Below are 12703 nucleotides of genomic sequence, written 5' to 3' on the forward strand. Positions count from 1 at the left end.
TCATATTGGCTTCATTTTACTCATGCAGAAGCAGATGGTGGTTGATACATAAAATGAAAAAGCAAGCAACAAAGTGTAGCCTGGGGAATTCTTGCATCAGCATCACACAGGGTGATAGAGCTCTGAGGTAGGGAAGAAAAGAGGACCCCTGTAGTTAGGGAACTGTGTTTAGAGGGTGACATGAGAGCCGCGTAAAGAGAGGGGGCCATGGTTTGGTAGGGCTTTGCAGGTCAAGGTAAGGCATTGGGTTTTTTTTTCAGAGTGCTATAGGAAGCTATTGGAGGGTTTAAGCATTAAAAAAAAATAACACCCAGGTGTGGCTCAATTGGTTGGGCATTATCCCTGTGTAGCCAAAGGTTGCTGGTTTGATTCCTGGTCAGAGCCCATGCTCTGGTTGTGGGCTCGGTCCTGGTGGGGGGCCTTGCAGGACACAGCCAGTCCAGGTTCCTCTCTCACATGGATGTTTCTCTCTCTCTCTCTCACCCCCTTCCTCTCTCTCTAAAAATAAATCAATAAAAAAAATCTTGCCCTAGCCGGTTTGGCTCACTGGATAGAGCATTGGCCTGGGGACTGAGGGGTGCCAGGTTCGATTCCGGTCAAGGGCATGTACCTTGGTTGCAGGCACAGACCCAGTAGGGGGTGTGCAGGAGGCAGCCGATGGATGCTTCTCTCTCATCGATGTTTCTAACTCTCTACTCCTCACCCTTCCTCTCTGTAAAAAAATCAATAAAATATATTTTAAAAAAATCTTAAAAAATTCTTGGGGCACGCCAGTTGAAAATCTTTGTTCAAGAGCAGTGGTAGGCAAACTCATTAGTCAACAGAGCCAAATATCAACAGTACAATGATTGAAATTTCTTTTGAGAGCCAAATTTTTTAAACTTAAACTATATAGGTAGGTACATTGTTATTAACTTAATTAGGGTGCTCCTAAGGCTCAGGAAGAGCCACACTCAAGGGGCCAAAGAGCCGCATGTGGCTCACGAGCCGCAGTTTGCCGACCACTGTATCTAGAGTAATAGCAATGCAGAGGTAAGCAGCACAGAGGCTAAAGACATACTATGAAGGTAGGCTAGCTCAGATTTGTTAATGGATTGAACAGGGTGTAAAAGTGGGGGGGGAAAGGGCAGAGGAGTGTTGCATATGTGAAAATATCTTACATATCACATTTCCCTCAACATGTCATGCTGAACATTTAAAAAAATATTTTTATTGATTTCAGGGAGGAAGGGAGAGAGAGAAACATCAATGATGAGAGAGAATCACTGACTGGCTGCTTCCTGCACGCCCCCCACTGGAGACCCAGCCTGCAACCCCGGCATGAGCCCTCGACCAGAACCGAACCCGGGACCCTTTAGTCCGCAGGCCGAGGCTCTAGCCACTGTGAGCCAAACCCGCTGGGGCCATGCTGAACACTCTGAAAGAGCAATTTGGAAAGAGCTTCCCAGGGTTTACCCATGTCCGCCATTTACAACCACGATCTCAGTGTACGCCTATCCACGTCCGCTCCCTCCAGCCACCAGCCCACCTTCCGCTTGTAGTGCATTTACATGGCCTCGGCACTCGCGTCAATTGGTTCGTTTTCTTTTGATGTAACATCTACATTCGAGGTGAAATGCACAGATCTTAAGTATGCTTTCACCGCGAGCCGACATACGCACCCATCTGTCTAGTCTTACACTTGAGGCGCCTAAGGGACCCCGGCAGGGCCTAGCCACGCGGAGCTCCGAGGCGACCCTGGCGCACACAGGTCTGCCTGAGCTCCGGGCTGGACGCCAGCACCCAGGCCGTGTCCTCCCGCAGCCCAGGGTTCGGGTCTGCCCGGCGGGAGAAGGGGGCCTGCGGGGAGGTCAGGGGTGGGGCGGGCCCGAGCCAAGTTGGCACAACCCGGGCTCCTGAAAAGCCCGTCTGCGCGGCGCCACGGGGCGGTTCTTGGTCCCCATCCGAGGTGACTTGAGGTGTCACCCAGTGCGGGGGGACGGGCCTAGGAGCGCGGGGGGGCGGGGGGGCGGCGGACCGGGCTCCCGGCCCGAGGCGGGAAGGCCAGCTGGGCGGGGGGTAAGGAAGGGACGTGAAGGGGGGAATGGAGAAGAGAAGGGGAAAGGGATGAAGGAGACGAGGGAGCAGCGGAGGCGAGGCGGCGGGAGGGGGCGGAGTTGCCGCAGCGGCCAGAGGGGCGGGCGGAGGGAGGGGGTGTGTGCGCGGGTCACATGGTCGCGGCTGCCCTCCCCGTCAGCCGCCCTCGCCGCCGCGGTGCGCTGGCTGCAGGAAGCCTCGGCGCCGCGCTTTTGTTGTCAGGGGCCCCGCGAGGAGCGCCGCTCCCGGCCGCCGCCGCCTCTCTCTCTCTGCAGCCCGCTCTCCGGCCGCCCGGCCCGGCGCCCCGCCCATGAGGGGGCCCCGCGACCACCGCCGCCTCCAGCCCGGGGCGGCGCGGCGCTGAGCGGGAGGCGGAGCTGCCCCCTCCGCGGGAAGCGGGCGGCCTCGGCCCCCTCCCCGAGGGCACCATGGAGGTGAATGCGGGTAAGAGCCGGACTGCGGCGGGTCGGGGCCGGCGGAGGGGTCGCTCGCAGCCCACTTGGGGCACTTGCGGGGGCGGCGGCCAGGGGTGTCCCCAGGGCGGCGGGGTGGGCGCCCGCGCGCTGCGAACCCGCCCCGGGCTCAGTTCCCGCCGCCCCGCGGGCCGCCCCGCGGTGGCCCTCACGGTTCCCCGCATCGCCGCAGCGCGGCCCGGTGGCGCCGGCCAGGCCCCCCCTCACATGGCCGGGCCGCGCGAGCCACGTGCGCGCTGTGTTTACGTTCAGCAGCGCGCGGGCGCCGGTTGGCTGGGAGAGCGCGTGACGCGGCATTACATAATGGGCGCTGAGGCGGCGGCGGCGGGCGGGGACACGTGAGGCCGCTCGGCTCCGTGACCCACATTCCCCGAGGCCGCAGGGACACGTGGGGGCGGGGGCGCGCGCGCGCGCGCCGGCGGGGAACACGGCAGCCTCCCGGGAGGCCCCGCCCTCTGGAACCCTCCGAGCTGTGACGTGGCCGCGATTCCCTCCTCCCCCGCGGGGTTGCTCGGCGCGGAGGAGGCCGCGCGTGCGCGTGCGCGGGCTGTGATTCCCGCCCCCCCCTCCCCAATTCCGTCCGCGGCCGCGCGGCTCTAGGGCGGGCGCAGATGCCGCAGTGCTTCGGCTGCTGCCCGCGCGGAGGGGAGGTGACCGTGGTGCGGGAGCCCGGCGGCAGAAGGTCGGGCCGCAGACCTTGCGGATACGGAAGAAGTGCGGGGCGAGGGCGCGCTTCGGCACAAAGGAGGTGCCCCGGACTAGTGTGGGGCTTCCAAGACGCGGGACCCTCCCAGCGGGTTCTCAACCTGTGGGTCGCGACCCCTTTGGGGGTGGAACGACCCTTTCACAGGGGCCGCCTAAGACCATCGGAAAACACATATAATTACACACTGTTTTTGTGATTAATCACTATGCTTTATGTTCAATTTGTAACAATGAAATTGGGGGTCACCACAACATGAGGAACTGTATTATAAAGGGTCGTGGCATTAGGAAGGTTGAGAACCACTGCTCCAAGGAGTCTTAGATGCTAAGACCACGAGCCACGCCCGGCAGATGGGACAACACCCGCCCTTGTTATGGGGCTGCTTCACTGTTAAAAAAAAAATTTTTTTTTTTCCTCCAGGACTCGACCTATCTTCCATATCTTAAGTCATAAAAACCGGCTTGAAGATCTCCTTGGGCTGGGAGCCTTACTGTAAACGGTCACACCCATAACTAATCATTCAGCCCAGCCGATGGTCGGGGTGACTCAGGGGGTCCTAAGTGACTCAGACCTGCTGTTAAGACTGGTCATTGTTCAGTTTTTTTTTTTTTCAAGCGCATAGGTTGCTGACCTTGCCTGAACCCGATCAACAGAATTTGGCTTTATGCATCTTTTTCTTGTTACATTTCCTGTTCCAGTGCTATGGGGCAATATTTTACTTCTCCCCGTTTGCCCATAAATGATGGCCTTTATACAGACGCCAGTGAGGCTACAGAAGAAGCCAATTTTTATTGTTTAAAAGTTACAGACTGTAAAAAGAATGCCTTAATAACAAATGTGAATTTTCCTCCAACAGTAAAAATAAAGTCATTTTCTAACTTTTACTTGCCTATGGGTCTACTTAGCCTTTGAGGATATTTTTTAAAAATTGGGTAGCTTTGTCGTGGAATTATAAACTCTTACTTGATAGGATTTGGAGGTGATCAGGTTCAATCTCTTCTAATGCAGCCTTTAGCATGAATAAATTCTTCCAGCTTTGCAACCTCCTATAGGGGTAGGCTCAAGTGATTAGAAACATTTTCTCTCGTTTGCACCTTTCTGGAACAATATCACATATCTTAATCTTGCCTTTTGGAGCTACCAATAGGAAACTTCTTTTGGAGGACTGTCCCCCTTCGCCCCCCCCCCCCCCCCCCCCCCCGCCCCCCCTTCCGTTTGCAGTTCTTATCTCTTGGTTTTTGCAGAGTTGTGTCCCCCCCCCCCCCCCCCAAAATCATCATCCTTGTTGCCCTTGGGGCTGTAGCACCTAGAAATGATCAGGCTCCTGCGGAAATCGTTGGACAGTTACCAAGTTCCAAGTTTGGGAATTCTGCTGCAAATGAATTCTCTGGCAGGCTTAGCTTTTGTAGCATATTGTTTTGCTGACTCAACAGTAACCTTGCAGTCAGAACCTTTTCATGCAAACTTTTGGAAGCTAGGTTTTATCCATTGTGCAGGTAATTGTTTGACTTTTAAGTGTAGGAATTTGCAATTGTCTTAAATTTTCTCTTGTTCCTTTTGGCTCCAAGTTCAAGCTGTCATAAGCTGTTAGTAGTATATTAACAATTTCTGCTGTCAGAGTTTTGATAAGCATTTCCTTTAATTTTCTTTAAATTATAAATGTTGTTGACTAGAGTGGGACCAAATTCATTGCTCGCTGGCACACCTCTGACCCTTCCCTTGGGTTGATACTGTATCAGTCAATACACAGTTCAACCAGTGACCATTTCATCTGTCTTATAACTCATGACATATTGTGTGTCTACCCTCTCCGTGACTGTTACAGATGTGATATAGAAGTGGTAGAAATTGATGCATACATTTTTGTCACAGATAGGTTTTGATTGTGTATACTAGGTTCTTTAAATAACTCATTGCATAAACTTACTAACCTTGACTGTAGTTAATATTTTAAAAGTTAGGAAAATATCTCCACATAGTTCATTCATATCTTTACAAATCTGTATTCTGTGTTTCTCCAAACTTGGATCAGAGGGAGATAAGGGTAAAGAAATCTTCACTTGGAGAGAGAGAAAGCACAATAATGGGAAGAATCGATGTGAAGTAGGAAGCTGCTTGACTAGTCAATGGAGTTAAGGCATTCAGAAAGTAATGTGGAAATAAGAGCATACAGAGGAACCACTGGGTCATATGACACCTTCAAAATTGAAGGAACCAAGAAAAGATAGGGAGAGTTAGTTTTGTTTGAACTATTCTGATTGAACTCCAGTATACTGATGGTAAAAAATAATCACCAGTATCTGTTGAGCATGTACTGTGTGCGAGGCCCTTTACATGTGCTACTATTTTGATACTTCACATTAATTCTGTGAAGTACTGTCGTTAAAAGTACTGCCAGTTGAAGATGAGGTGCTCTTTGAAGTTAAATAACTTAGGCAGACAAGTGGGGAAGCCAATTGAATTCACAGAGTCCACTTGGGGAGCACAAGCTAGCTGCTGTGGATTCACTTGGTTTGCAGTGGTGAAGGGTCATAGCTGGTGGAAAAGGGCAGGTGTCTGCAGAGCCTCCCAATTTCATCATTCCACTTTTTGAATCTTGTTGCTAGTCAATCAGTTTTTATTTCCAGACACTAGATTACACTTGTTCTCCCATTCCAGCAATTTACATGAAGACAAAAACCACTATTTTACAAAATAGGACCTATTCTCTCCTTTTCACCGCATTATTTATTTGTTATCTTAAGTAATCTCTTACATGGTACATTATTCAGTAATTTACATATTCTTTAAGTCCCCACTTATTGTTACCTTGACTGTTTGCCCCGCATGAGCTATGCCCTCTTTAGTGCTCTTGTGTGATCCTCAGCAGTTCACAGTGATGTGTATGAAAAGTGCTCAATCACGTTGTACTGGAATGGATGGTTAACATAGCTGTTTTCTCCAGTTGGCCTCTAAGGCTTTTTAAGGCTGTTTTCTAGAGCTTGACACTCAGGACACAGTTGTAAGTTTAGTGTTTCAATTAGATCTACTCTACCATCCTGTGATTAGAAATTACTAATAACCTTTTCAAAAAATATATTTTTATTGATTTCCAGGAGGAAGGGAGAGGGATAGAGAAATAGAAACATCAGTGATGAGAATCATTGGTCACCTGCTTCCTGCATGCCCCCTACTGGGGATGAAGCCCACAACCCCGAGCATGTACCCTGACCTGGAATTGAACTGTGACCACTTGGTTCATAGGTCGACGCTCAACCACTGAACCGTGCCAGCCGGGCGATTAATAACCCTTTAAAATGAGAAAACTAAAGCTTTTTTTTTTTAAAAAAAATATATTTTATTGATTTTTTACAGAGAGGAAGGGAGAGAGAGAGAGAGTTAGAAACATCGATGAGAGAGAAACATCGATCCGCTGCCTCCTGCACATCTCCCACTGAGGATGTGCCCGCAACCCAGGTACATGCCCTTGACCGGAATCGAACCTGGGACCTTTCAGTCTGCAGGCCGACGCTCTATCCACTGAGCCAAACCGATTTCGGCAAAACTAAAGCTTCTTGATGGTACAAATGTTTTAATCTAAATTACAAGGCAAAAAAGTGCAGTTGTGACTTGAACTCAAGCAGGCATTCCAGGATGGTGGGCAGTGGCAGTGGGAGGGTTTTGATGATGTGCAAGCCTAGAATTGGGGTAAGAAAATCCCAGTATATGCAGGGACAGTGAGTGCTTCCCAGGAGGACAAAATTGGATATTGACTTCTGGCTTGTCTGAAGTTGACCACTGGGTAAGCCCTAGCCTGGGAACCTGGCCCAGCTCCACCATCCTTTTCAACTAAAAATAGAGAAGACTGTGCCTCAGCTAATTTTAGCTTGAGGCATCTAAGAAGTATATTCTGCCTGTTTCTGGAGGTATTAGGACATGCTGGTTGGGGGATTTTGCCTTTCTTGCTTTATCACCAAAAACTGTGTGTGTAGAGAGCACTTTAATAATCCTTGTTTATGAACACCATTTCATTTCAGTCTTATAAATAACTGGCAGATATTCCATTTATAGAAGATGACTTAAGTTTAGAGAGATTAAAGTGACTTGCTTGCCCAGGTCTTCTTAGTAAGAGATAATAGTCTGTCCTCTGGTTTAGGCAGCCCTAACTTTCAACCCTAGCCCTGCCATTTAGTAGCTGTATTACTGAGTTTCTCATCTGTAAAATGGGTTACTGGAAATTAATTCACAGGGTTCCTGTGAGGATGAAATGTGACATGAAATTGTGCCCTTTTATTCTTGACATTGATGAGGTAGTTGGTGACTTACAGTTTTCACTTTCCTTTCTTCACTGGGTTGAGGAGATCTTCAGGAATGTACTCTGTACCTTATAGGAAATTAAAATTTAATCCATTTGGGTTGCTAATCATTATGTTGGTGTTGGTGTCTGGTCGTAAGAGTAGATGCTGTAAGACAAGTGAATCAGTGTAGAAGGTCTTGCTAGGAGAATGTAGCTGCTTCTAGGTAGATCATCTTTTATTCCATGGTGCCTGGCACCGATTTTTGTTGTAAATGGTTTTTGAACTCCTAAAGGAATAGGATCTTAACTGGACTGATAATAACTCAGTAAGTTTTCTTAGGTTTGATTTTGGAGCTTTTGCAAAGGAAGGTGTGTTTTGGGTTATAACAATACCTTCCATTGCCCACTCAGTGCTTTAAATTAGTTCTTAAGCCATTTGGAGAGCTCAGATTTCAAAAAGTTTTTTTGTGTGTTTTTTTTAAACGGAGGTAGTCTGAAGGCGTTGTGAGTATAAATGGCTGACTCAGATGCTGGCTCTGGGAAAGTCTTCTAAGGAAAACCATCACTTTCTCATCTTTTATCCTCTTGAGATCTTCTGGAATTGAATTTTACTACTAAGGTAGTAGCTTAGAAAAGACAAATAGTGATGAGACCTTCCTTTGGGAGTTTATTCAGGACTAAGGATAATATTTTTCTTTATATCCTTAGTGGAGACACGTGAAAAAAGCACCAGTTTGCTAACACATGGAATTTCTAATATGAACTTCAAATCTCTAGTTTTATAAAAACAGGGTAGCACCATGGTTTTTTTTTTTTTACTTAGGAACATGACATTTAATATGCTTCCATGTTAAAATTGCATATTAAGGGTATTAGGCAGTTATGTCAATGAAAACATCAACCTTTAAAACTAGGCCAGTGTGTGCTTGAATTCAGTGGTTATAGCCATTCTTTTTATGTAATATATTTTTATTGATTTCAGAGAGAGGAAGGGAGAGGGAGAGAGAGATGGAAACATCAGTGATGAGAGAGAATCATCGATTGGTTGCCTCCTGCATGTCCCCCACTGGGGATCGAACCCCACCCAGGCACGTGCCCTGACTGGGAATCTAACCGTGACCTCCTGTTTCATAGATTGATACTCAACCACTGAGCCACACTGGCCGGGCTGTAGCCATTCTTAAACTTTTTGGTGCAAAGAATCGCTCAGAGACCTTGTTAAAAATGCTCATTCCTAAGGGTGCCTTCTCTTGTCTGGGCAGGGCCTTGGAAATGTGTAGCTCAGATAAGCACCAGGTGGTTCTGATATAATTTTACATAATCTCTCTGGATAATGAGAATGAACTCAAAGTTAGGAAGCCTTTCTCATTGTGTTTGGAGACTTAGGACCTTTTAGATTTTAAAATCAATGGTAAGTGAATTTTTTTTATTAAAACTACCGTTGGTCACTTTTTCTTCCATTGGGCACAGGTGAAGTAGTTGGCTTTGTGGCAGTGGGTCTCAAACTTTACTGTGCATCATTGTCACCCAGGTGATTAGGATGCTGAACTGGAGTGGGACCCGAGAACTTGCATTTCTAACAGATTCCCTGGTGATGCTGAAGCCCATGGTCTGGGCACCACGCTTTGAGAATGACTGGTTTATAGGATAAATACTAATCATCAAGCTCTGGCTTTTTTCTGGGCAGATGATAAGCATATGCTAAGAGCATTTGGGAAGTGGGTCAGACTATAGAGAGAGCAGAGTCACACCTCAAGACAGATACAAAGCACATGCTTAGTGATTGGAAAAGTGGATGGAATTGTTCACATTATTTAAAACTCAAGTGCACTTAGTTGCATTTATGCATGTTAATTTTGTGTATGTTGAACACTGCTGTGTTTTCCTTGGCATAGTAGGCACCTATTTTAACATCTCTTCTGGGTTGTAATCAAACTCCCTAAGAGTTGTGGTTGTGCTTAGCTTCTTAGAGGCTCCATAGCCTGGATATAATAATTGGTACATAAATACATATCTGCTACCCAGTTTCAACATGACAGACTAAAAGACTAAAATTCCTATGCCTATTTTTTTCTTCTCTGTAAATGGAAATGTCTTTCTGTTCTTTGGAATTGTTTTGGCCTCAATATTTTGCTGAGTGTGTGTGTGTGTGTGTGTGTGTGTGTGTGTGTGTGTGTGTGTGTTTGTTTTAGCAGGCTTAATTCACATTGTTTTTCTTGTATAAAATTATGTGGTGGCCACAGCTGGGCCCTCTGCACAGAAACTCTGGTGTGGGTCTTTACAAGATGGTCAGTGAATTCCTGATAGGGAGACTTGGTGAACACAGTCTCTTTCCAGAGATCTGGGTTGAGATAGCTCTAGGTTTTAGAGGTGGCATCAAAGGTGGCCTTGGCGAAGTTGCCCAGGGTGGCAGTGCATCCCCTGGCCGAGGTATAGCCATCGTCAATACCTGCCATCATCAGCAACTTCTTAGGCACAGGGGCCGAGACAATGCCCGTACCCCTAGGGGCAGGGATGAGGCGCACCAGTGCAGAGCCACAGCGGCCAGCCACCTTGCAAGAACTGTGTGGGGCTTGCCAATCTTGTTTCCCCAGTAGACTCACCCCACAGGGACAATAGAGAGCTTGGCCAGGAGAATGGCTCCACGGATGGCAGTGGCTACTTCCTTAGAGCACTTAACACCCAGACCAACATGTCCATTGTAGTTCCCAGTGGCAACAAATGCCTTGAACCGGGTCCTCTGGAAAGCACGTGTCTGCTTTTGCACAGGCATGATCTTCAAGACCTCATCCTTGAGGGATGCCCCCAAGAAAAAGTCAGTGATCTCCGATTCCTTGGTGGGCAAGGAGAATAGGTAGATTTCCTTAAGGGATTTGATCTTCATGTCCTTGAGGAGGCTGCCCAGCTTGGTGACAGGGTTCCACTCCTTGTCTTCGGCCTTGCCTCCATGAGCTCCGCGGCCTTGGCCGCTGCTCCAACCCCGGCCGCGACCCCAGCCCCGGATGCCGCTGCCAAATCCTCCACCGAAGCCGCCACGACCTTCTATTCCCGGGGCCTCTGGCCCTCCGGGCCCTTCGCAGCACCAGCTTCATCCGCCATTTGGTGTTTCGTCGGAAAAGAAGCGTGTGTTTGTGTTTTAAATGACTTATAAAGCGTGTCTTTTATCTAAAAAAAATAAAAGACTCGGGAGTCATTTCTGTTTAGCAGAGAAAGTTTTATTTCAGAGTGAATGATTAATTTGGAGTGATTACTTTGGGAATATGCAAAATTCTCCAGATACTACTCACTATCGTCATGTAGATTGTTGTCAGAAATGGCCTGTTTTACTGGCAGCTTCCTAGTAATGCTTTGTGCTGTTAGGGCATCTGTCCATGCTATTAGACATGGGCTTCATAGAGAAGAAGGCCTTACAGATATTTATGGCAGGCTTATTACCTGAAGCATGCACAGAGAGTTAAGAGACACACTCTGCAGTTAGGTGCTCATGGTCTAGTTGAGAAATAGATGGAAACAGGTGAACAGTAGGTTTAAGAGCCAGCTCAGGACAGAGACGGAAGAGAGATAACTTTGCATCTGATGCACATTGAAAAGCCAATAAATGTTCATTAATGATGGAGGGAAGTGGAAAATAAACCACAGTAGACCTTGGCAGAGAAGATGAAAATGACTTGTTTGGCCTGGGATTTGGAAAAATATTATATTTGGCTATGAGGTTATTACTCTTGCAACATTTTATCTCTTTGAGTGAAGAAGCTTGTAATTATATCCTAAGAATAACTTTTAAGTGCTATTTCTTAATCTGGGAGGTTTATGGTCTCTAAGGCCAGGTTTCAGAGGGATTGTGGAAGTTACATTGATGAAGTTGAGAAGAGTGTTTTGCGAGTAGTTCCTTGAAGAGGGCATTAACTTTAGCCTTAATGTTAAATTCTCTGATAGTCTGCAGTCTTCCTTCTAGCTTCTTTAATATGTACTGTAGGCAGAAGAATAAGTAGTGAGTCTAGATTCCTTAAGAGCTGCTTAGAGGTGTGTGTCTGCAAGTCAGAAGTAGGTGGAGAAGGGAAAGTGGAACTGGGGTTCAGTGATCGTCAAAGAAGTCTTCCGGAAGCATCAAAACAGAGATTCTGGGAGGTTCTCCGTTTTGAGATAAGTTACCTTATCTAGAATTCCAGATGTTACAACTGTTCTTGATTAACCTGTGTTTTAGCCAAGTGATGGGGGAGGCAAATGATGAACTCTTGTTTCTAGAATTGTGTCATGTCAAGGTGTAATGAAGGAGACAGAGAGCATCAGAACCAGATTTCTTCATGGCCAAAACAATTTGTTTAAGTTACGGAGTCACTCAGGAAGGTCTTTCATTCATTTTAGGAAAAGTTGGAAAATGGAAAATCTGGATCTGCACGTGCTCAGCATAATCCCTCGTGAGAGCCTTCTCACTTTTTAAGTCGGTGGGAATTATATCGGCTTGGAACTTTGTGGAAGCAGGAATTATAGTAGGAAATAAGGAAGCCAGTTATTTTTCCTTTTGGGGATAAGCTGACATTTAATCAGTAACCAATATCTAAAGTTAGTGACTTTACTGTTCAGATTTATAAAAATAGAAAATATATATCATGTATCTAATTATCTGATTTCTCTTTTTTTCTAGGAGGTGTGATTGCCTACATCAGTTCTTCCAGCTCAGCCTCTAGCCCTGCCTCTTGTCACAGTGAGGGATCTGATAATAGTTTCCAGTCCTCCTTCTCTTCTGTTCCATCTTCTCCAAATAGCTCTAATTCTGATAACAATGGTAATCCCAAAAGTGGTGATCTCTCCAGTATTGAAGGCATTCTGAAAAATGATCGAATAGATTGTTCTATGAAAACAAGCAAGTCAAGTGCACCTGGCATGACAAAGAGTCATAGTGGAGTGACAAGTAAGTGTCTTTAGTTTTCTAAAGGTTGGTGCCATTAATTGCAGGTGGGGCTTTATCAATTCTTCATTTGGGGGAACCATTATATTTGGGAATATGATTTTCACTCCTTTCTGAGTAATAATAGTTCAGTAGTTAGGTAAGAAATCAGTGATGGTTTTTAAAGTTACAGCCTCAAGCAGTTGTCATAACTGATCCTTGCCTCAGTGAGAGATGGGGTTATGTACTGTGCCTGACCATGTATCCTCTACAGTTAGTTTCCC

General features: G+C 46.9%; 1 protein-coding gene and 1 pseudogene across 2 annotated transcripts in view; one reads left to right on the top strand and one right to left on the bottom strand.

Annotated features, from left to right (window-relative positions):
* Window positions 1-2212: 2212 nt before the first annotated feature.
* NR1D2 (nuclear receptor subfamily 1 group D member 2) overlaps window positions 2213-12703 on the top strand; it is a 29717-nt gene continuing 19226 nt past the window's right edge. For both annotated transcript variants that reach the window (XM_036332758.1, XM_036332759.1), the window contains exons 1-2: window positions 2213-2520; window positions 12177-12443. In XM_036332758.1, the coding sequence (XP_036188651.1) occupies window positions 2505-2520; window positions 12177-12443 (283 nt within the window). In that variant the 5' untranslated portion in view covers window positions 2213-2504. The remainder of the gene's footprint in view (window positions 2521-12176; window positions 12444-12703) is intronic.
* LOC118668564 lies at window positions 9255-10630 on the bottom strand (annotated as a pseudogene).

The sequence above is a fragment of the Myotis myotis genome, unplaced genomic scaffold (assembly GCF_014108235.1).
Source record: "Myotis myotis isolate mMyoMyo1 unplaced genomic scaffold, mMyoMyo1.p scaffold_m19_p_13, whole genome shotgun sequence".
Taxonomy (NCBI): Eukaryota; Metazoa; Chordata; class Mammalia; order Chiroptera; family Vespertilionidae; genus Myotis; species Myotis myotis.